Consider the following 25,480-nt stretch of genomic DNA (forward strand, 5'->3'; position numbering starts at 1 on the left):
GGGCTGAGCAGGGTCCCAAACTCATTCGGCTCTAACGCATTATTTGTGCGTATAATCTAACCATAAATTACCAGGCAGAGACAGAAATTGCAGAGCTATGGCTTCAGACTCCCTCGTGCTAAATCCATCAGGATGAACAGATTGTAAACTGCCCATTGCAAATATGATATGCAGCAATTTAGCGTCACGTTAATACTTCATAAGCTCCAGCCCTTACATTTATATAGCTTTTCCCTCCTGAAGCTTTCTGAAATTGCTTCTCCAGCCATTACACTGCATGATGCAGTTCAGATTTAATAGGAATAGTTGCAAACACTGGCTTCAGAATAATATTCATAATTTGAGCCCATACGGGTTTTTTTAAGTTTAGTTGTACAGAACTAGCATTTGTTCCTATTGTTTGTTACCACCTTGTTAAAAAGAAAGTCAAAGAAAAATACTGATTTCTTGATTTAGGGGCTTTTGATGCTTCATTGCTTATCTGTGGTAATAACTTAAAGCTTTTCAGAAATGGATTTTTTAATGAAGCCTATAAAAATAAACCTCCCCCCCCTTTCTGTGGAACTGCTACTTACAGATGGAAGGGAAACACCTATCTAAAGTCACTGTAGAATTGCTAAGGCCATTTGAGTCAGCTTTTAAATGCTTCAGATGATGGCACTATCTATCACTCTTCCCCTTCAGTAATCCTGGGATTTTGGTGGTAGACAGCCCTGCTCCTTCTGACCCCAATTTAATTTTCTTTCTCCTGTAATTTATTTCTTCTCTCTTTCTTTTCCCCTTTGCCTGTAGCCTCCCCCTTTATTTCTCTCCTTGGAGGGAGAAATTGTGACTTTATTACCCACAGTTATTCTAAGTGTTTGACTGCCTTGAAAGTTTGCATCTCCCAAGTTACCACCGTGAAACACCAAGAACAAGGAAAACCTTTTAATCTCTCTCTTGAGTAGAGCTTACCTTGTTTTGCAGGTAGTAACCAAACTGTAGGAAAACAGAGTCAGTCTCTCACAGGACACATACCCCAGCCCCAACCAGGTTGAGCTCACCCAAGCTTACTGATACTTCACTTCCAAACCAGATACAATCATGTAGGTGTGGTCTGATGAGTGCCAAGGTAGATGATCAGCGCACTTGAGCTACTGGCTGTGCTCTTTCTCATACAGCTGAGTAGGCTGTTGGCCATGCCAACTTGCTCTCCACCAGGGCATCTTGATCCCTGTGAGAGAGCTGCTTCCCAGTTGGTCTGTCTGCTGGTGTGGTGAGACAGTTCTTCTACGTCAGAAGTGAAGAAGCATGATTCAAGGGTGCATGTATACAATTTCCCTCGATTTCCTCTCCTGGATGGGAAGTTCATGCTGTTAAAAGTCTTCTTTTTATGAGGGTCTTTCTGCTCATTATTCTTTTTTACTTATGCTTTTGAAAAGAAAAAAGCTTTTCTAGGTTTTGAGAGTGTTGTGGGAATGAATGTTTTTGCCATGGAGGCCATCTCTTAACCCCCTGTCTTCATCTTGGGTTTTTGGACACTGAAGATGTGAAGAGAAGAGGGATGTCCTGGTGCAGCCTCTCAGGCACAAGGTGAGGGATAGGAAGAAGAACCTCAGAAGCTGGTGGGGGAAGGAGGTGTGGAGGTGGGGTGGAGCTGGATGAACAAAAATGACAGAAAGGCAGAGCTGATGGCATACAGGAATGTGTGAAATAGTCACAAGGTGAGAGGGAGAACTGATGACCGGACTGCTGGAAAGATGCTCTGTCACCTTAAAAATAAGCATAGTATAGGCTGCTGATACAGTGAGATAAGCCAGGGCAGTAAGAATAGCAGTTTTACAAGTCTAGTAAATGGTTTGAGAGTCATCTAAAGATGTGTAAAGTTGTTTGAATTACCTAGCATTCTGGCTTTCTTTTAAGTGACACTGTCTGACTCCAGATCTGGCACCTTTTGTTGAATGCCTTTCAGTTTTGCCCCTGTAGCACAGAAGAGAAATATCTCACGTTTGAGTAATGTCTTCACCCCTGTCCTCTTTGCAGCAGCAGCAAATTCAGTTTACTAAGAATTACGATTAGGCCTTGCTACAGACTTTTTAGACTCATTTTGCCCATTATTGTACTATTAAAGAAGAAATATTCTTTCACTGCTTGGATAAAATGTTTGAAAGGCAAAACGAATAGCTGGTGCTCTTTCTTGAGTCTATTAGAGCATCAGTCCAAAAGACAGTAAAGAGAAGCTGTGAAAAGGAGATCAAAGTGGATAGGCTAATAAGTTCTTAGCGGATCCGTACTCAGAGACTTTTGGGGTACAGATGATAAAGGGAGAATGAGTGGTGCAGATCTGGCACAATCAAATTCTTGATTGATCTTGAAAAAGTCTTTTTTCCTTTGAGCATTACTGCCTTTAATGTTCTTGCCTTTGCCTTACTTCCTTCAACTCCATGCAGATCTTTCAGAAGTGCTGTTATTCCAGTTCTGCTGGAACTAATCAGATGTCATTTCCTGTTTATTTTGAACAATGCTGAAGAATTCTTTGAGAGACTCTTGTCTCTAATCCAACCTTGAAAATTATCTCTATTCTCAGACAGTACGCCTTTTTTTGCCTTTGAAGGATCATCTTTCCTCTTCCATCTTTTTAATACAGGTCAATTTTTGACATTTTATTGTCTTTTTTTTTTGTTGTTGTTGTTTTTAGATGCAAAACAGCACGCCATCAGCAATACAATCCCATAAATATTGAGCACTGTGAGTGCTGAGGTAGGTGTCTGAGCATGGAAAATGTACAGGCTGCACAATAAAGCTGTCTGTATTCTCATATTTTCAGCAACAAAGGTTGACCTGAAACAGGAAAAAAATGCATCAAGTCCAGAGGGCTTTCCAGTCAGACTACAAATCTCAAAGTAGGTCAGACTGGCTGAGGGTGTCACTTTAAGCCTTGCTCTCAGATGGTTTTTAAAAGAACTCGGGAAAGTAGTTTTCCACTCTTTACATTCTTTTGAGACTAACAGAAAGGACAGGGCTGTCATTTGAGATAGAAGCAGAATGTCTCAAAGATAATCCTATGAGCAGGGTGACCGCTTGCATGCTAAAAACCACTTCTCTGACTCTGAAAAAAAAAGAAAAAGGGTGAAAATCTGTATTTGTCACTCAAAATATTGCGGGGTTTCAGAATCATTCAAATTGTTGTGAATTCTGACCAGCGGGTGACACTGGAAACATTAAAAAGATGTCAACTCGTAATAACTGTATTTTTGTATTATATGACTAAGGCATATTTTAGAGAACGATATTAAGGGCTTCATTGGGCGATCTAAGCAACATGAAAGAAGTAGAAGAGACAGTTCTATTGTGTAGCTGTCTGAAGCAATGGATGCTGGAGTGTAGGAGCAAATCATGGGGAAGAGAGATTTACACATGAATAGACAACACCCTAAAAGGCAGCAAACGATTTACAGCTCTCATTGTTTGCAAAAACAACACAAAAACCTTTTAATATACAAGTATGGTGTGACTTACCTCATAGTTTACTTTGCTCAGACCTGTAGCAGTGGATTATCTGTGAGGCTGTGGGCGTGCAGACACTGTTTTAATCTATTTCTCAGCCTAGTGTTCAAAAGTCTGCCTTGGTCAAAGCTTTTCTCTCTGTGTACAAAGGTATACTCAACAATGAACAAAATGTCACGAAAGCCCAATCTGCTCAAGACAGCAGGTAATTTCCACAACTGAGGCTATTTTTTTTAACAAGTACCTAAAACCTGGTAGTTCAAGAAATGTCAGAGCTGGCTGGAAGAAAGGTGAAAGAAGAAAGAATTTCCTATGAATGTTTATGACAGTGTCTATCCTTGTCAGGTTCTCAATAAAATCCCATTAATCACTCCAAAGGTAAATCACAAAATCACAAATACTTCACTAGGTACATCTCCTCATCATATTACTCTTTATAACACTTCTTAGTACACTGTCCCAGTTCTGTATCTCAAATGATTTATTTGACTTAAGGAAAAATACAAGCCAATGTGCCATGGTTTTATAATTGTTGGTCACTGGTATTCCACATCATTACATCATGCAGTGCACTGGGAGTTAAAGTGTTAATGCTCCAGTTCTGGGTACCTGTCTGGAAGAAAAGAAGAACTGAATTCCCCAGGGGGACTTTTTGGTCAGAGAGGAGATAGAACTCCTGGCAAGGTGTGATGATACCATATTTAGTAAATTAGGTTGTTTCTCCTCAGATTGTTGCTACCTTTTTAAATTATTTTAGGGTCCCCTACGTACATAATTTAAGCAAGACAGCAAAACCTCTCACAAGGAATATCTCAGACAAGCAATCTTTGTCTTAAGAATGTCCCTCAACAATTTAAACGCTATCCCCTGAGGCTTCTAATACAGCGCTGTTCAGCCCCCACTAAAATGCACCACTATTAACTACCACATTTTTCTGACAGTTTTAACACTATATATTCTGCACTGTAGTTCAAAGGAAAACCGAAAGGTCCATAAGTAACTAAAATAATTTCCATCAGAAAACATGAACCCAACACAGGAGCTGTACAGAAGAGCTCTTGGTACATCCCTTGAATGATTCCCTGGGCAGTAATACCGTGTTTACAGGTACCTGCTGCAGAGCTCTGTGCCAACAGTGACAGCAAAGCTTTCTGACAAAAGGTTATGATCAAATTAAAGTAAGAATAAATCCAAGATGTATTGACTGACAGCTGAAAACGCCAGGCTTTCTTGGTAATCTCCGTGTGAAAAACAAGTTTCTAAGCAGCTCGCGTATTCCACCTGCCAGCACAGAACAGGAAAAAAAATGCTTCACACAAAAGAACTATTTACAGGTTTTTGACTATTTTAATTGGTGTCCAGAAACTTATAATTGAAAACTGCTTGTGGTCAAGTATGTGGAGAAAGCACGTGGTCTTCAGTAATTCACACTGAGGGGTTGTTCTGGGCCTGTGTGTATACAGGAGTCACTCCTGGTCTTGTACATGAATGCATGTTTCTTGCAGCAACCAGGCAGGACTAGCACAGAGGAGTATGTTTATTCCTCTTTTATCCCTCTCAAGGTGCAGAGGTCAGAGAAACACTGAGTTAAAAGGTTTTCATTTGGAAACATGCTTCCAGAAATGAAGAAACATCAGATGGAAGCAGCACACACAGATACTGTGGTTGTGGGGAGCTGTATCCTACCTTGGGCTGCTGAGTCCACTCACCAGTTACATTTTCCAGGGTCTCCTTTTTCTACCACATCATGGTGAAGTCAGCAGCTCAATATGGCATCAATACCAACAAATGTCAAACTCTCTTTCCCTTCCCAGCTGCCAAGAGGTTTGCTTACTTTTGCTCCCAGCACTTTTTAAAGCACATTCTGTACAAGTGCATTTGAAGGCCATACTCCTGCTTTCCCAGAAAGATGTCTCAAAGGTTTTAAATTACAGAATGGTAGAAAATACATCCTGCATAAAGAACTGATTGCGTGGGGTAGTGAAAACTTCATCCTTTAATATCAAAAGATGGAAAAGTCGCAATGCCTATAACTGCAGATCAGGGACAACAGTGTAAGACAGAGACAGACCTTCCTGTCATCATTTCTGTGGACTCACCGTACGCAAAGCAGATACATGGCTCCTCCTTTCTAACAAACAGGACATTGCTTCCTCTGTTCCCTAGTTTTTACAATGTATGAACTATGCACCTATGATTAAACATAATCAGATCTTAGCTACAATTAAAAAATACTTAAATAGAATTTATGAGTGTATTGGAAAGAAAAAAAAATACAAAATAGCTGTGAGAGATGTAATAACAAAAATCCAGGAGAAAAGGATACATCTAATACAGGAAGGGTCTTCCTGTCTTTGGAAGTAAACTGGGCTAAAGAAACACTGAGGTTCACCGCTCAGGACTTTGAGTTAAGAGTACGTGAAGTTATCACGGCTGTTAGTGTTACTCTGCAGCATTCCTGCTGCTCAGCTGCACTGTCAAGCCACTGCCTCAAAGAAACAGTGACTGTTCCAACATACCCACCACACCAATTGTCTTCATCACCTCTCTGCACAACTTCACTGTTGTGCCCCAAAATGATAGTTCTGACTTGTCAGTGTTTGTAACTCCTTTTGGTAAAAAGGTTCATAATATTTGAACACCGAATTAGAACCCAAAGAGGTAACCTGGTAACACATCTGACAGGAGATTATTTGGGGGGGGAGTGAGGGGGGTTTGTAAACTGCTGTCAAGTAATTAAAAGAGGGGAGAATTTCTGCCTCACTCCATTTCTTTTTAGTACAATTCTGGATGCATATCCTCCAGACTTTTAACTAGGGTAAGTTAGTGCCTAATGCTGTGCAACCCCTCAAACACATACAGTTAAGTAAGTGGTGAGATTATTACGAGGTTATCACATACTACTGTAAATAATAATTAACAAGTGCAACACTATGGTAATTTGTTCATGTTGACTAAACTTAAATACTGAGAGCACCTTTTGAAACACACATTTTTAACTGACAGGAAGCAAGCAAAGGAAATTACTGTTTGGGCTGAAATGTCTTAAGGAACTTCCCGTTCTAATTGGCTTCATATGTTGTGCACAACCACAAGGGTCAACGTTTAGAATCTGTTTTTATGTCAATACCAATAAATCATTAATCCAATTTAAATTAATGCAAGGGCTGTACTCTGATGGAAAAGTAATGACTCACTTTTCTAACTGTTTCTGAAATCTGAAAGTCTGAAAGAGCTTTAAGATGTTGCTTGATATTGTATGTGCAAAACTGCATTGAGTGTCTTCAGAGAACTCTTGGAGGCCAGACATCTTCCATACCACCTCTTCAAGCTGTACACACCAAAAGGCTTTGTGGTCTCTGTTAGGCCCAGAGGTGACAACTGCTGGGAGACCGTCACTCTTGTGCTTTCAAACAGCTGGTCTGGATATGTGAGATCTGCAGCACTGGAAGCAATAGCTGGAAAGCATCCTGAATGTAAGTAGTACTGTTGCAGCCCTAATGGGGAGAGAAAGTGAGGTTCATCAGTTTACTTGTCACGTATTTCTAGAATTACAATGTAGTTTTAGAATAAACTGTCTTTGTTAGATCTGCATCATGCGTTATTAGCATATGTATTCCCACGGGATTTTAGAATCCGTAGATAACAAAAAATGATGCATTACAATGGCTTACAATAAATAAGCGTGGCCTGTATTGCTACATAAAAATCTGATTTCCTCTCAGTTTGAACTCCTGGAGAGTTTTGTTTGTAACACGAGTAGAACAGCATAGCGCTGTATTCAAAAGTAGACCTGACTTGTTAAATACAAATCAACTATTCCTTCCATCAACTGAACTAACTTTGAATTTGGTACAGGCGGAAGGAGCGTCACTGAACTTAACAGTCTGAATTATTATAACGATCTAAATACACCATTTAGTATTTCCAGAATTTCTAACACTGGACAGCACAGCAGCTTGTAATACTTAATGAACCCAGGCTGGACTAATGTGTATTGCTATACAAATAATGAGACTATAGAAGTCTCATATACTCATATACAAAACAGTCTCATATACAAAACAGCTTATTACACTATTCTGCTCCTTCCCAGACATTGCATGTCCTGGAGCACATAAAGATGTGTCAGCTGCAACAGCAAATTTACCCTATAATGTAAGGAACCTTTAGTAATTTTTATTAAAGTTTTATTCAATTTTTCCTTATTTTCCTTAAAGATACTGAATTACACTAAATTGCTTATTTTAAAACAACCTTTTCATTGTTTCTAAAAGAACATGACTATCAGATGCAGAATGGCAAACTGCAGTCACTACTATTTGCATGTTTGTTTAAAGAGACATGATCTGATTAGCTGATGGAAGAGAGTGCGTGCTGTAGATAGTACAGTGATAGTATAGTGTTTCAGTAATTTATGAGCATATTACTCCCATTTAACCTCTTCTCTCCATAGTAAACTGAGGCCAATTTAACTCACTGTGCTTTTCTGATGAAAAAATAGATCATGATGAATCATAGAAGAAATCATTCTGAACATTCTGATGCCTGACATGTGGCTATCCATGCACTGACCAATGCTGCTGGACTGTGAATCTCAGCAGAAATCTAAATGCCTGTGGATAGGAAACTGCAGCATTCCTGCAATCCAAACTCTAAAGAAAAGCACAGGCTGAAACTACCTGTGAGCAAGAAATGCTTTGCAAGGTTTGAAACTGTTAACAGTAAGAGCAGACTTAGCCCAGCCAGCTTGTGCATAAGTTAAAAAAGGGCACCAACAGCGCATTGCAAACTTCCTGTTGTGCTCTGACCAGTAAGCTGCAGAACTTAAGCTGGTCAGTCCCCCTATAGTCACACACTTTTAAGAACCTTCACAAATGCAGTATTACTACTTACAGTATTTGTGGGAGAGGCTGAAGACCAAAACAAGGATTTTCTAAGCTTGCACTCATCAGCCAGAATAGTATCATCATTACTTTATAGAGTTCTGTCTTCAGACATAAATGTGTCTGTTTCACTTTGAAATCATCTTGCTAGAGCATTCCTAATGTGAAAAAGGTGACAACTTACCTCTAATAATACACTGTCAATGATAGGGTTAAGAACCTCTGCCTTCATACTGCTCTGTAAACCACAAAATAGAATGAAATGTCAGAACAAGAAATACATTTAACAGAAATATATTGGCATCTGAGCAGTGCTTTTATGGATTCTTGAAATGTCTTGTTTCACCTTGATTCTTATTCAGACTGTTTATCACATTATTCCCTTTAACTGTGCCTACATTTCATACACACCTCAGTAGCCCCCACGCATTTCTATCACCGAGTACAATGAACTGAGACTGACCCAGGATTTTACTTTTTCATTAGTTCATGTAATGCAGAATTTTACATTGCTTGGTTTCCTATGGATATGGGATTTATGTGACTACAATGTCTTCCCATCTGACTGCCAGTGCCTTTTTCATCCCCCTCAATGTTTTTTAGCCATTGGCTTATTTCAAGGGTAAGTAAAGTTCAGAAGAATAAGGATGTTCTTAGATTGTTAGATGGCTCCTGAAAATCTGTGGTTAGGTGGAAGTGAAAGGCCCAGAGTAGATCCCCTTCAGAAAGAGAAATAGGTGAAGCAGACCCTCAGCCTGGAGATGGTGCGGTTGAGTTGGACAACATAAGCTGTCCAGTGAACATGTGTGACTGGCTCAGCACACAAGGCTTTTTTCTCGCCTACCAGCCAGGAATGAGGATGGGTACACAGAGCAAAGCCCCAGAAAACCAAGAGTCATTATCTCTTCTGATTTTCATAATGACAAAAGTTCTTTCCTTTTTTCCTTTTCACCATTCTCTGTATCGCACTGTATTTCTTAGAATGACATTAAACTCCAGGAAGATTCGCTTTCTTCTAATGCCAAATGGCAGACTCACTTAGAACATGGGGAATACAATATCCACTAATTTAACTGAAATATGTCCCCTTACAACCTTCTGGCTTTCATATTACAGATTTAAAGAAACATGACTAATCTTCATTTTAGCTCGGACACAGCAGAACAAAGGGACGGTGGTTAGATAAAAGAAAAGCAATTTTACTGTCAGTTATTAGGAAATCCATTACAGAAGGTACCGTGTAGTTCATTGTCAATAAATTTTGTTTCAGATGGAGAGCAGAATCAAACACTATTGACTGCATGCATCAGTAAGTTTAAGTTTGAAAAATATATGACATAGCAGGAGAAGGTGCTATTTCTTAGTTCTGCATTACTGCTCCCTGCTAGAAATACTGTAACATTATGGAGTATGAGCACAGCCAGCACTACAAATAATAACTGAATTATAAAGATATAGCTAATTAGAATAGCACTATGTTTGAAGAAAAAAGGCAACAGTATTTTCTGCTCTAATCTATTTCTGTCTCCCACAACTCAATGTACTTTGCAACATATACTGTGTTAATGTGTTAAACCAAGTGCTGCTGGCAGCATAAGGAGACAACTGAGCCACTGGGACATGCAGGAAGATGCAGAATTTGTTGCACGTTCCTGTGAGATGGGTGCTCCTTGCTTCCATGACTGATCATGGGAGAAGAAGATCCACATGGAAGCTTGTGAGATTGGAAGAGACCCTTAAAGGTCATCTAGTACAACTCCCCAGCAATGAACAAGGACACCTTCAGCTCGATCAGGATGCTCAGAGCCCCATCCAGCCTGACTTTGGATGTCTCCAGGAATGAGGCCTCTACCACCAATCCCAGTAACCTGTTCCAGTGCTTTGCTATCAAATCATAGAATAACATCATCCTCTAGAAGCTTCTCAGGGATGTGACAGTTCTTAAACATCACCAGACAGCCCAAACAGAGCTTTCTTCTAGAGAGTATGCCAACAGTAGGAAGTGTATTTGTGCTTGATTTCTTCCTGTGTCCATACAAATATGCACAAGATCAATCAGGTCCTAAAATCTGGGCCGAGAGCTAATGAGCACAAAACCAAGTGTGATGCTTATGACAGCTTCATTTTCCAACCTTCTGATTTGTCCCAGCTTAATATTTCATGTGAAATTTATTTTTGTTTGTGCAGGTATTTACTGCAAGTGTGTTACAAAAATGATAGAACACAATCCCAAATTGCAAAATGAGCCAATTCTTCAAGGGTAATGGGAAGGAATGTAAATTATTCAGAACAAAAGCAATCTAAGATTATCTTCTCAACAAATAACTGGAAAAAAAACCCTTCACTGATGTGTTGGAAGAGCTCATGTGACTGCTGTGGAAATTTCCTTTGATGTACATTCACCCTCTCCTGGAGTAATCAGGAGAGCCAGAATTCTTCTCTGATCTTCATGAACAATTTCAGCATCAGCAAAACATTTGCCTCTGGATCCTGCTAGAGTACTCAGATGTCAGTCCTTTTAAAAATATCTCAAAAGGCAGAGCCTGCACTGTGGGTCCTGAAAAGGCCCCACTGCTCCCCTGCAGCGCCTGCCCATCTGTCCTCATAACAGCACTCCCTTTGCCAATGAAAGCAAAGCAAAAGGAAAGAAAGGACATTCTTACAAAGATAGCCACAGATAACTGGGTGCTCCCAAATGGCCTCACTTGGGATATAAATCAGAGGGGGTTTTTTTGTTGTTTTGTTTTTTCTTATTTAAAGTTTTGGAAGTACAAAGAGATTTTTCTACTCTTATGAGATTAAGATTATTTTATCTCATGGGAGAATGGTGTCTAGAAAGGTTTTAGAAGGCAGAGGACATGCTGCAGTCTATCAAGGCTTATAAGCTTCCAGGAACCTGCTAGCAAAACATTTCCTCAGATCAAGAGCATGAAGTGCCCTCTTTATACTAGTAATACTTTCTATTTTAAGAAGTGAACTGCGTTAACAAAAGCTCAAACAGTGAAGAAAATGTTGTTTCCTTACCCCAGCTGCTGTTAAAGAATCAGAAAACTTCTTTGATAAAGATGAAACTTCATTGCACATAGCACCTGTTAAACTGTGTTAAAAAAAAGGAGAGACAAGTACAAGATTACAGCCTTTCCCTGGTAGCAGATAAAAAGCCTGTGACTACCGCAGGCACCAACTTCTTTTTGGAAGCCAGGAATGTTCCTAAGGCAGTTTTGCTTCTAGTAAATTTTAAAATATCTCAGTGTAGGTTTTGCTCACTATGTAAGTTCTAAATTGCTCCACTGAAAATTTTTGTGCTGACTACAGCAGCAAAATGTTGGCTTAAACACTGCTCTTTTTTGATAAAGAAATGTTTCAAGTTTTAGAATTCTAAGCTTTTGGTTTTACTGTTGTTTTTATGATGGTTGCAGCAACACAGCTCCCAGAAATACTCATAGAATTAAATCAAGCTTTAATGAGAATAAGGAGAAGATTCTTATCTAAGCATAGAAAACATCTGTTCTGTACTAGAAGAGGAAGTATACTTGTGGTTAAAGTACAAGAGGAAAAGGAGACCTAGTTCTAATTCCAGACCTTTAACTGTTTTGCTAAATATTCACAAGTAGATAATATCAAACCTCATCCTGTAAACTGCAGGATAATTTTGCTCTAAGTCTGCAAAGCACTTAAGTACTTAGTTTTGGACTTGAGTGTTTCAATGGATTCCGCTAGGGAGTCCATTTTACTTAGGACTCAAGTGCTTGTAACATCTTGGGGTGAGCAAAACTCACTGAAATGCATAGAATCTATCACTACAGAGAGCTTTAAATCCAAATTCTGTGTTCCCCTGCACAAAGTGGTTTCTTAAATTTATGCATTTTCTGTTGTGTATTACTACAAAGTTACTGATAGCCTTTGTGACTTGACTACGAGGAAATACAGCACCAAGTCCCCTAAAGCCAAGTGTTGTTTATTGATTCATGAACTTACTGCACTTTCAAGTGTCAAGAGCTCAAGAGAACTTAATGATTTTCAAGCAGATGTCAAGCAATCATATGTGAAATATGTAACACTTACTTTGTCAGTACTTTTGCTTGATCTTGAGCCGTCTTTTCTACTTCCTGCCCATGTAGAATTAATTCCGCTACTTTATGAAGCTGTTCTATACAACGAGCAGTTACCTCAGCCAGACTTTCAATGGACAGCATGTAGATTTCCTTAAATTAAATTGAGAATAGAAAACAATATAATCAGCAATAGCAGCGCTGATAAATATACATACGTGAGATAATTTGAAACACAGAATGCTTCCCCACCTCCCCAACTAGAGATACTACCACACATATGCCATAAAGTCATCCTCACAAAATGGTACTGAAAAATGAAATACCCACAGATTAAAAAATACAGACCATATGGTGATCAAGAAAAACTAGTAAGAACAAATCCCTCATTTATTTGGATGGGAAATTTGTCAGGCTCATGGATATTTCTGATCAGCAATGATAAAAAAAAGATCTACCTAGCACTCTGGCATCACAACTCTCACAAGCTGGTGCCAGTTGGATATTTACAATCGCATAAAAATCTGTAATATATACAGATATATAACTCCATTTCCTTCTTTGGATAATTTCCCGTAAGGAAACATGGCAGATGATTTATTTATTACAATAAATTAAAAAATCTTGACAAAGATCCTAAACACATTTGCAATTGTTGTAACTTAGCATAAAATATTCAATCACAATCAACCACCTCAACAAGAAGTGCTAAATGAACAAAACACATTTAGCCCTCGGTGTTATCTTTCATAACGAGAATTAGCACTTATGAATTGCCTAAATACTATTTGTTCGGTCTGGTCGTGATTTGAGCAATTCATGAGTTTAAGCTGAAGAATTTTTGCTGTGTACTGTGACTGGGAGGAAGAGATCCTAAGGACTGTAGATATTTGACCTTCTCTGTTCTTCAGATTTACACCACAGAATTTCTCAGCTCACTGTGTGTTGCTTATATCTGTGTAAACACACAGAAATGTAGACAGGAAGAAAATACGATGCACAGAGGATTTGGTACATTGATATTTACTCATGGGAAAAGACTAGTAGTAAAAATATTCCTGTAAGTTAACTTCCCAATGGGTCTACACTAAACTATATCTATTAATTTTTCCTCAATAACTCAGTGAGTTTAGCAAATAAGAACAACTTATAGCACCAATACATAAGATAAAGAAGAAATCTAACAAAGTACGGGAATTTTCTTAAACTTATTCTCCAAAAGTATTTTACCTCCACAGTTTTGCTTTTATTTACTCCTGATTTATCATTGTCAATTTTGTCTTTTCCTTCTTCAGTCTTTTCTTCATCAGGCTCTCCAGGTTTTTCTTTCAGCTTCTCTTCTATGTCAGCTGAGGAGGATAAACTGGCTTCTTCCAGCCACTCGTGAGCTTTCTTCCTAGCCTGCCAAACAAAGAACCCAACCCCAAAGTACAGTTAAAATAGGGAATATCAAATATTTTTCCTAAACATTAACTAACAGCGTATTTAATCACTTTCATTTTTTCATTCAGAAGTTTTAAACATATCAAATCTCTGGGTGGCATTTAGTTAAATGTGTTTTCAAGCAATTGTAGGGAGAAGTATTCCTGACTACATAGAGATGGATCAGCCAGGGTAAATCCGGTACAGGTATGAAGTTCTTAGCCAACACAAAGAATTACTGTTAATACCTATGAATATTTCAAGATGATTAATATTTCAGCTTAAGGAGGGATTGTTGAAAGGAATGTACATGGAAATAACTTCCCCGAATTAAGAAGAGGTTGGTATAAAGAAAGGCAAAAATACTGCAGAGGTAAAAGAGTTGTCCCAAACTCTTAAAAGAAAAATAATTAGAAAGTCACAGTATTTCCTGCTACCTTCCCAGGCATGAAAGTAGATTAAAGAAGAAAAACCTTGAAGTTGTATCTGAGCTTCCAAGACAACTTTTATAGTTAGTAAGAAATTTATTATTTCCCTTTTTAAAGGTAAATTTGAATTAAAACAAGTAACAACCTAAACTGGCTATCAGTAAGCTGTCTATGCAGCTGGAGAGAAAAAAATCTGAGCCTAAGATCGGCAGGTGAATCACCTTTAAGGGTGCTTGATGGCAAAAACGTGACTACTAATGTAATTAGTTTCTAGTTATCTAATTTTCATAGGTTTAAAGCTTGGTGAGATAAATTTAAGACCTCCTTTATAGCTGAGAAGGTCTGGAGAAATACCTCAGGAACATGCTCCTGAACTTTGCCACTGTCCTTCATACCTAAGACCAAGTTTGCTGATCTCTGTTCTGCTGAGACATTCCCGCTTTAAGACTTTCTAACATGGCCTACTGTGCTAGACAGGCATTTCAACTGTATTTCTCACTAATCTCAGCTCTTCCCTGAAAGTACTTACACTTTTCATCCCACCCTCCTATGCTCTATCTTCTCAACTGTCTGATCCTAGCTAGCTGCAGCTGGGTCAGACCAGCACAAAGACCTCCCTCTTTGCCCAAGCTCACTGGCAAGTACTAACCTTGTTCAGTTTGTCAGGAGTTGCAGCCACATGTAATTCAAATAGCAGCTCTGTGAGCATGCTGACAAATTCTTCTCCCATATCTGCTGCAAGAGAAAGATGCTTTTTCTTATCATTAATATTTGACACGATTTAACCTGCTTAATACCTTAAAAAGAAAAGTCCCTTTACTGAGCCTGATAAAAATCCAACTACTTCAAAAATGAATGTCATGCCTTGCTTTGTCCTTACTTTGTTTCTGTTCTGGACACACTGAATTCACTTGTTCTTAAGACAATGCCAAATTGTTCTATAAACTGCAGCACAGCGAAAGCAGATAGGCACTTCACCAGATCAATGCAGAGCTGGCAACACTGTTGATAACTGGCATATTCATCTCAGTTTCCTTCCTTAACCTCACATGCTTGCACATGAAATCTTCGTTGTTAATGGCTTTCAAAATGTAGGCAAAGCTGTTTCTCTCATTATTTCATAAACAGCTGAAAAGGAAAATTACATGAAAGGGCTGCGCAATCACAGCATGGGGAAAACATCAGAAAATCAAGAGCTTTTCCTACCAGTATCAGAAAATATCATTTTCCTCTTTTTCAGTTGATTTCTCATCTCTCACTCAGCTTAGCAAAGAGACAAAAAATCTTCAACCCCAGTTTCAAAGTTGTCAAGAACAAAGTCCTACCCTGCTTCTTTCCCAAAGCAGCCCTCCAAAGATCACTTGTTTGGACTGAAAGCATTAACTTAGAAACTGAAAGCAGCACTAACACCTCTGAGTGAATTCTGGAGAGCTTAGGTAAAACAAACAGCCGCTCTTCTTCAGATACTCTAGTACAAGACACTGACTTTCCTCTCAGCCAATTATATATGTAAATAGCAGTAAATAACACTGCATAAACAACATGGCCTAGATTACAAAAAGCTGGCAAAAAAAAGTAGGTGGTAATTAACTTATTTTTTAAATATTATTCAGTGGCTAGTTAAGTTTTAACACCTTCAGACACCAAAAGATCACATCTGGCTTCTGTAAAGGGGTGGCTTTACCAAATAAAGGAAAAAACCTACAAGCTTTTTCAAGTATAGAAGCAGGGAAAATCCTATGGAAAGTAAGTTTGTCACTGGTTTTACTTGCTTGGTGGTTTATGGTAAATTCAATGTTCTTTTCGAGGTTTTAACACAGCCTGCTCCTTTTTACTACATGACCAAGTTTAAGTGAAACTACATAATTTTGCAATAAAAATATGACATTAAATGAACATCTGGCTTGCAGGATTGATTTGATTTTGTAAGAGTAAAACCTATTAATGCACTTAAAAAGATCTTGCTTAGCACAGACTAGAATGGAGCCTCCTCTTTAGAGCAAGACATGAGCTGTGTTTAACTCTGACCAAACTGTTGTTAAGCTGTACCTTTATCTATGCTAGATGCCAAATGATGTTTAAAATTTCTCCTAATATTAAACACTTCCTGTTTCCATAAGGAAGCCTCAGTCAGATTATTTTCCATTTTTATTTCTGTTTTCAATGATGATATGGCAAAATAGTGTAATAGGTTCTTACCTCACACTTCAATTACAACATAAATCCAAACTTAAGTGTTCTTCCAACTTCCAGAACATCAAGAACATTCATTTTGGTGACTTTCTCATGAGGAGTATTGAGATAATAGACATTACAGTTTGGATTGCAATTTTTTAAGTGACTATATACAGAAGTAACAATTGTTCACATGGTTAATTGTCTGTATTCCTAATTACCTTTCTGTGCCTGTACCACTTCATCGTCTGATTCCGCTGGGACAAAAATCTCCTTTATAGCAATTAAATCATTTTTCACAATCTCCAACTGCTCTCCATCAAGTGTTTCCAAATAGGACTGAATCTGTAAAAGAAAGGGTGAACACTCCTAAATGAAACACAGCCTTTCTTAAATTCATAACTTTGATGCCAAAACAGACAAAGTACGGGAAACTTCCATTAAACCCAAATATCTCTAACCTTCCAACTCCTGTAGATATGTCTTTAGTTCTCATTAAAAAACAGCTGATGAGTATCACAAAATTACAGTAGCCTTACAAGATCATCAGGTCTCTACTTTCAAGCAGAACAATGACTCTAAATTATAAACCTGTGGTTTAATTGCAAGCTGTGTTACATTTGGGATTGTTTGGGGGTGAAGACAGCTGGCAAGAAGAGCACAGACAATTCATACTTAGTTGGATCAATCCTGGGAAGAGCTGGGAAAAAAAACACCTGTTTTTCTTCCCTCAGAATGCCACCAAAATGTATTGTCAGTGTATTGATCTGACAATATGACATTCTGAGGGATGTATTGAGAGATCTTTTGAGATATCCACAGGCATCTCAGATATCTGCAGCTCCTTGCATATGTAATAGGGTTGCATACCCAAGAGAGATGGAAACAGATTATTTTAATCATTGTTTGCACTGCAGTAATGTATTACTCTCATGTTGCTACTCTATACCCGTGACTGGCAAGTCTCAAAAATTTCTCTTGTGTTCCACATTGCTACATCCATTTCATATGCTCAGAGTAAATACAGGATAATGTTGGGAGATCCAATTCAAGCTGTGAATGGGTCTATAGTGTTGTTTGTTTTTTTTTGTTTGTTTTGTTTGTTTTTTCTCCTCTCATTTCATATGATTAACTGCAAAGTTCTAAAGTGAAAGCTCAAAAATAATTTAAAAATCCCTGCTATTTAAGGGACCTAGTACATCAGCAATGCCTTTGCACTCCCTTGCATTCCTCCTGTGGCCCAGAGTGCGGATTTTGGGCTGCTAGTATGGGTCTCAATATTACAGGTACTGAGGATGTGTAGTGTGGTGTACTTGGAATGTTCTATGAGCCTTCTGGAATATATATCAGCCAATTGGAATTGTTGACCCAGGCAGCTGCATTCAGCCTTATGTGCTTATATCCTCTTCCAGACAGCTGAAAAAGGAAGACTATGAACAAGTTATCTAGGAGTTATCTAAGACACAGCATGCAGCACACCCATGGTTACAACTTGTGCAAGTCTTACTGTGAAATACCACAGCGTAAGATGAAGAGCGTTGACAGATACCATTGGCCTAAACTTCTTTACTATGTATTACTTTCCTGTTTTGTAAGATGTTTTTTGTTCTTGTTCATTTTTAAAAGCAGGCTCTTGAACCTTCCACAGGGGCTTTGAATTTATAATATTGCATTTAGACATAATTATGGAAAACAGAAGTGGGGACAGTAGGTACCTTCTATTAAAACGAGCTTCTATTATCTGTGAGAGCAATTAAAACAAAAAATAACGACTCTTTTTAATTAAAAATCACCCAGAAAGTGAGGAGTGCTGACCACAAAAACAAAATTTTCAGAAAGTAATATTCAGTTATGAAGTTGTTTCTTTTAAGCTAATCTTTAAATCAAATTCTAGATGTACTGAAATGAATTTTCCTGAAGACACAAACTGGCCGGGCCCTGAGACCAAACCAGCTTTCTCTGCAGCTGATGGAAAACTTGCCATTTATTTCTCATGCAACCGCACAGCAAAACAAAAGAACAATTTTACACCAGTTATTGTGATTTATCCAGTCTACATACTGTACCTGGTTTTCACTTTCATTTGACAAGATTTCTAGAGCTTCAAGATGAGACAAACCCTGGAACTCATCAAAAAGCAGTCCATAGTGTGCTGTTCTTTCAACTGTAACTTGCTGGGCCCGTCTCAGTTTCTCTTTTTCTTTAGCTTCTCGCAGCAGCTGCAGAAACATACATCATTCCTGTTGTTATATTGGTGGTGCTGTAGCTATGATAGATTTTATTACTACTCTTGCAATAAAATCTGGGACTATATCACACCTGCAGAGCTGAAAAACCCAACTTTTATAAGCAAGTCTAATAAAATATTTATGTAGCATTCTAAGTCTGTTTTTCCCAATAGTAATTGCCAGCCATCTTTTATTTTTTTTTTTTTAAAACAACGAGCAAACAAATAATCTTTATGTTTTCAAAATCCATGTCTGCTATGGACACCATCTCATAAACATAGCTACTAATTACAATGGAAGTAAACCAAAAAGGATTTCATATACAGCATTAAAGACTCCTGCAATCCATCCCACAGACCACAAAATGGAAAGATTATTATTTCAGGGCCTACATTTTTTTTTTTCTTTTTATGCAGACAGGTAGGTATCTACATAAATATTTCCTATGTACATAAAATATTTTTAGTAGATGCTAAAGTAAGTTTTATGTTACAGCAAGACTGGCAAGAGAAATCTAATCAGGCATGTCCTTTCTAAGGATGGAGCAGAACTATACTGCATATACTTGGAGACATTTTGGAGTGTCTACCTTATAAAGCAGACTTTCAAGGAAAGCATGGTCTCTCGTATGACTTTGCCCCTGTAAAGCCCTAAGGTACAGCTTAATCACGTCTTAAATCACCTATGAGCCTCTCAATACAGGTAAATTCACACCACTTACTGTTGTATCATTTAAAATTTCTAAGACTAATTACAGATTTTTTTTTTCAGTCTCCACCATGATAAAGTTAATCACACAGTGTGCAAACATTTTACATACAGATCACCTATAATAAAGCACCATGTTATGAAAACCATGAAAATCAATACATACCACTTTCTATACCAGATTTTATGGGTGGACTCATGCATATTATTCAGGAAAGTATTCTCAAAGGCTCACTTTAAGCCTATGTGCCTAACTTTCTTAAGAAGCCTGCCTAGTCAGCAGAATGGCTCAAACTGACTACAGGCCAGCTTAAAGCCAAACCCAACTTAGTCTTCCCTACCTGCACTGACTAACAAATTACACAAAGCATGAGGTGAAGCTCAGCCTCAATCATTAAAAATGACAAACTGTGTTGCTTCTGAAAACTTTGTCCTATGCAGACAGTATCAGGCTTATTTTAATGTCTCTTCATATTTGATTTTGAGTTATTTTACAACCCTACTTGTCTCCTTCATATTCATGTGTTTAAAAATATTTGGAACATTGAAATTAAAGAAAAGTCAAATCCACTCTTCCATGAAGTTAACACCACCACCTAATTGCATTAGATACAGCCAGCATTTCATGTATGGTATCAAATATGCCTGTATAAACAGCCCTGTGTTTAAAGACATGAATGCTACAACCTAGATAGCTTTTTCTAGATAGATCAAAGACTTCAGTCCTCATAGGAACCACTTCTCACTGCAGATCTAATGCCATTACAGTGTGAAATGCTTTGGGACGCCTTCCATAAAACACGCTCTAGAAACTTAAGCTTGAGAACAATGGCTACAAGTACTTAATTAGACACACATCCAGAACCACACTACACAGACTTCAGCTGTGGTACTGAGGCTGTAGTGTGGTTATGCCTTACATGTTCTTCCACTCAGTCCATGCTAACTTCAAAACAGAGTGCTGCTGCAACAGATATATCACATGTGTAACTGCATTAATGTTTTCTACAAGAGTTACTTGTTTTTGGCCTGCTGAGACAGTAACTGTCTGTTTCAACTTAAAATGACTTATACTAAAGATGAAACGTCTCATTAAAAGAAGAATCCCTTGCCACTTTCTACAAGGGAGCAAATGGGGTAATATCAAAGTCTCTTTTCCATGTCTATTGATTCCTGCAGCTTTCTTCCCACCAGGAAAGCTAAAATGATTTTGTACTGGTAGCGCATGTACTGCTGTTCCATTACTATGTCCCTGAACCTTTAAAGAGACAAATCATGACATGACTCATCTCTAAGGGTACCTTTGGTTTACTTGGACAAAAGATGCAACTTTTTGCAGCTTCGGTTCCTAAGGAACCATACATCATATTCCATTTTTATTCATTTTCATGTAGTACAGTGATGCTTATGCTGGAAGACAGCTACCTACAGCTGTTACAAAAATGCTAACAATTTGGTCATCTCTCTGGAGTGTAATGGTTTATTACCACATGTATTATCTCATCAAAATCAGCTACTCTGAATATAATTATGCAGAAAGAATGATTTTACATCACCTTTTGTAATATCTGTGGGGAAAAATAGATGCTAGAGCAAATACAAAGCAGAATATTTATTTTCATAAGCCTAGCCAATACCTACTGCAATAAAAAAAGCCTCTCCCTGAGGCATCTGAAACTCTGGAAAATGAATGTGAAACTGCAGTGACAGTGTTGTATTAAAATAAATCCAACCTGAGACAAAGAAACTGTTCTTGCCATCAGTGTTTTTGTTCTCTTAAACCCAGGATCGTTTTCTGCAAGGACATTCATGGTTGTCTTCCCAATAAATTCCAAAGCATCTAAGCCTCCAGATAATACACTTTTCCCCTGTATAAAAGAATGAAATGTGGTTATTTCCTTCTCACTTTATGCTAATAGGAACTGTAAAGAGTATTACATTTTCTGACACCATCTTTGGACATTCAGTTCCCCAGACTTTCACTGCTCTAACAATAGGATTTCTGTGCCCATGCAATTACGTTATACCATTCTGAATACATTTTCAATGAAAAAAAATAAAACTATACAAATATTTGTAGTTAATTAAAAGCCTCAACAAGAGGAAATAAAATACTTGTTGACAATGAAAATTTTAAGAATAATACCACTTTTATCTTAAGCAGCAGCAGCTAGTCTATAGGAACATTTTAGGCAAGAAAAATATGGAGCCAAAGCCTACCATGAACAGAATGAGACTGCCTTCTCAAACTGACTTCTAAAATTTGGGTGTGTTATTACTCTGGAGGCATCCATAGAAATGCAATTGTTTTTCCTGCTTATTTTTACTGGCATTATCCCACGCTCACAATTTTTCAGCTACGTTAAAAATGAATCTCCATTGGCTAATGATTTCAGTTTCAGTAGAAATTACTTTAAATAGGCTTATTAGAAAGTTGTTTTTACAAAGACCTACAGCCTAACAAACAATAATTGGTAAATGTGACCTGCACTGAACTAAAAGTGATGGAAAATCCCTAGAAAAGAGAGGCCCAGCAAAACAACTCACTGTGTTCTGTACGACATTAGTGATAGCTGACAACATCCCACGAGATCCAGATGAAGGGGAAGGAGGAATATTCTCAGAAGAGCTTTGGTCAGGAGAATCTTCTACTTCTAACAAACAAGAACAAAAAGAAAATTTAAAAGGGAGCAAGCTACAGCATCCTTTCACCTCTGAAAGTCACAAATTACAGTAAATGGGATCCTGTGATCAGAATCTTAAAATGTTGTGAATTGTATTAATTTGGCAGTGTCAAAAGTGTCAAAGACTTCAGTGAACTTGAACTTACGTGTAATTGATGTTTCAGCTGCAGGATGCTCTGCTGCTTCTGAAGATGCTGAACTTGCATGATGAATTCCTAGGGTAGTTCCTGCTTTCTCTTTTACTGCTGTTATCCCATGACCTGCAGCAAAAACACATTTTAGATGATATGATGAGAAAACTTATTCCTAACAGTGCATAACATCCTTATGTACCATGAATGATCACCAAAAATAACTCATAATCGGAGTAAGTACTGAAGCTACCTCACTTGCTTGTTTTCTAGGTCAATAATTCACTTGTCCTCCTACATCCAGTACATTAGCTGTCTAGAAATGATAAAGCTAAAATATAATACAAACAATGCTGGATGAAAAACATTTCTTGTACAGTGCACACCCTGCATAACTTTCAAAGCTGATCATTTCCAGCAGTAGAACAGCACAGAATACCTTATCTGCCCAGAAAAAAGTATGACAGTTCAATACTTCTTTGCCTCTCTACCTCAAACTGAACTGTAAATACACAAATAATTTCAGTAGAGCCATTAATACAGATGCTCTATTTTATATCCTATATAAATATACATATATACACATATGCATATGTATAGTCATACAAATATTCTTCTTGAAAACCTCAAGAAAGATGTGGCAAAACTATTTGGAATGGAGTAAGAAGAAGGAAAGCTTAAATTTATGATTCTGTGATTTTCATGTGGGTTGGACATCAGATGCTCAACGAGTTCAATCATAAATACGCTACAGAAACCATATGGGAGGCAGCACTACTGAAATATGGCATACAAAAAAATCAAGAGTATCTGCAGGAAAACACAAAGAAAAGAACAGATGTTCCCTTAGGAACAAAGTGTCAGAAACAAGTAGTTCATACTCCTATAAAAAATGACATCAGGTCCTGATGTTTTACACTGAAAGAAAGATACAAGGCACATAAATGCTCTTACCTGTCTAAAGAAAATATGGCCTTTGTCTATTTTATCTCACGTCTTACAACTGCAAAGGACATGCCAGGTTATCTGCCACAGCAATGTATGTCACTGCTGGGAAAATTCTTGCCTTTTGTAAAGTCTGCTCTGATGCAGATACTGAAGAATGAAGTACTGCTCTGTCTAAACTCAATGTCCTGGGCATTTTAATTGGTTCAATGAAAACATTAGCATAAATAGATTCTCAAATAACTTCTTTACTCATCAGAACTCACTTAAATAACTACTAATCACGCTGACAAATTTAAGTAAAAGATACTTGGTATCACATTACTTTCCATTTCTGCTGACCACAAGTTTTTAAATCAGCAAAAGAATTCCATTCTTTCCATTGACACAAATTGCTTACAAATTTTGACTTGATAAATAAACATTGCCATCTGTAACTATACAAAAATTTAAGTAAAAATGTCAAGTTTCTGTGAACAAATTATGGATTTCCATAAATCATGGTTTTGCAGATGAGCTTATATCTCCTTAGCCTTATAAAACAGCATTTTCAAGGCTGTGTTTACGCACACAAGAACAACAAGAAAATCATTCAGGTCAGCTACAAGTGGTTTTGCTGAACTAAGCTGCACGGCACGTTACCTTTAGCTATAATAACAAAACCAGATGGAAACAGAATATTGCAACTGAAGCAACACAGCACTGTAAAGATACACACATGTACAATTGCAATCAAACTACATGCTGTGCTGGAAACGAAAATGATTATCCATGATTCCATAATGCACAGAAATACAAGGGGTTATGAGAGAAAAGCCTACATTTCAGGGGGTGGCAGCACACTATGTTTATTTCATAACATAACTGAACTGATATTGTAAACTTGGAAACACCTCAGATGATCTCATTTACTCATCTGTAATAGCAGAAGTGGAAGAGCTTTGATAAGCATGTGGTTTGCTTCTCTGTGTTGTTGGTTTTGCTTTTCTTGCCTGCATGATTTCATCTCTTTGCTGGTAATTTCAGTGGAATATTATTGTTCAGCTTGCTAGGTGCCATCTTTCATTTGAAGAGGAAGCTTTTCTCAAGCACTTCCAAAACTCTTGGCCTATCTTTGAGTTTGCATGATCTGCCCGAGGCCGGATCAAGGTGAACACAGATCCTTTAGTCAGATACATCCTACTTCACACCAGGCACACTTATCTTCAACCTCCCAACACAGGAGGTTTGGATCGCCTACAGAGCTGAAAGAGTCAGACAAGCAGATCTGGAGGGCAGTACTGCACATGTGAAGTCACAGCCACACTCTGCAGTTAACTCCATTCCCTGTCAACCTCATACTCCCAGGCACTCCGCAGAGGGAGGAAGAGCTGGAGACTTCACTCCTGGCTACCACAGTCCCTCTACCACAGGAGGTTTCCAATTAAAATTTCATCTAAATAAACAAGGGAATCTTTATCTAAAGATTTCAGCTAAAGATTAAGGCGTTCACTACACCATCTGAAGCTGATGAACCTGAACATGGCTAGGGGGAATTGCTCCACTACATGTGTAAAAGTATGTGCAAAAAGGCAGCTGTGCTCAGGTCACACAGGAACAAACTGCGCTCACTTCCAGGCTACCCAACTGCCCCCTCCATTCACTTTAGGGCTTCAGCAAAAGTATCTTCCTTCTGTTTAAAAGAAAAGTACAGGCTAGATTCTGTTAAGATTTATGCTATCTAGTCTGTAAATCATGAATAATTCTAACTAAGCTCTGAAATGAAACTGCTTTCACATCCTCTTACAGAATTTATGAAAGTTTTAATAAAATGGTAATAGGCATATATGCTATTGCAACAGCTTTTTGTATCTCAAGCTCTCCAACATCATACATTATAAAGAAAGCAAATGGGACTGCAAGGCTTGTAGAAGGTAATAGCTTTCCTAAAGCTAGCAGATAGCTTAGTTGGGAAGAAAAACCCACAAGCTTCCAAGCACACAAGCTGTTTATTTTAAAGAACAAAAGTCACAATCTTCAAATACAGACTGAGAAGGTATTTTGCCTCACTTAAGCCTTCAGGCTCAAGGTTTTATGCTATAGCTAAGCCAACCTAATGGCTCCTTGGTGCTGGTATGGGAGGTCCTGCTCCTTCTGCTTCCCACCTGCCTTTGCACTTTACTCACCCCACAGCAAATTGGTTCAAGGCACTGAAGAAGCAGAAAATGCATTTTTCCATTTCTCTAGGGTTATTCTTATGCCAATAAACCTGGAGATTATTCTTACTGGCATAAGAGGTTTATATCAGGTTTTCAGAAAGGCACAGGGAAGAGGAAGATACATGCAAGGAAAAGAG

General features: G+C 38.0%; 1 protein-coding gene across 2 annotated transcripts in view; it reads right to left on the reverse strand.

Moving 5' to 3' along the window:
• Positions 1-4,813: 4,813 nt before the first annotated feature.
• Positions 4,814-25,480, reverse strand: part of FAM114A1 (family with sequence similarity 114 member A1) — a 28,849-nt gene continuing 8,182 nt past the window's right edge. The window contains exons 4-14 of one of the 2 annotated variants that reach the window (XM_015862478.3): positions 22,216-22,329; positions 21,933-22,039; positions 21,119-21,253; positions 18,516-18,668; positions 16,671-16,794; positions 14,924-15,006; positions 13,655-13,825; positions 12,438-12,577; positions 11,397-11,469; positions 8,557-8,610; positions 4,814-6,983 (exon numbers count right to left, since the gene is read on the reverse strand). In XM_015862478.3, coding sequence (XP_015717964.1) covers positions 6,882-6,983; positions 8,557-8,610; positions 11,397-11,469; positions 12,438-12,577; positions 13,655-13,825; positions 14,924-15,006; positions 16,671-16,794; positions 18,516-18,668; positions 21,119-21,253; positions 21,933-22,039; positions 22,216-22,329 — 1,256 coding nt within the window. In that variant the 3' untranslated portion in view covers positions 4,814-6,881. Of the gene's footprint in view, positions 6,984-8,556; positions 8,611-11,396; positions 11,470-12,437; positions 12,578-13,654; positions 13,826-14,923; positions 15,010-16,670; positions 16,795-18,515; positions 18,669-21,118; positions 21,254-21,932; positions 22,040-22,215; positions 22,330-25,480 lie in introns of both variants that reach the window. The other variant, XM_015862479.3, reaches the window with a different exon arrangement.

The sequence above is a fragment of the Coturnix japonica genome, chromosome 4 (assembly GCF_054131305.1).
Source record: "Coturnix japonica strain WE chromosome 4, WE-NBRP24, whole genome shotgun sequence".
NCBI classification, from domain to species: Eukaryota; Metazoa; Chordata; class Aves; order Galliformes; family Phasianidae; genus Coturnix; species Coturnix japonica.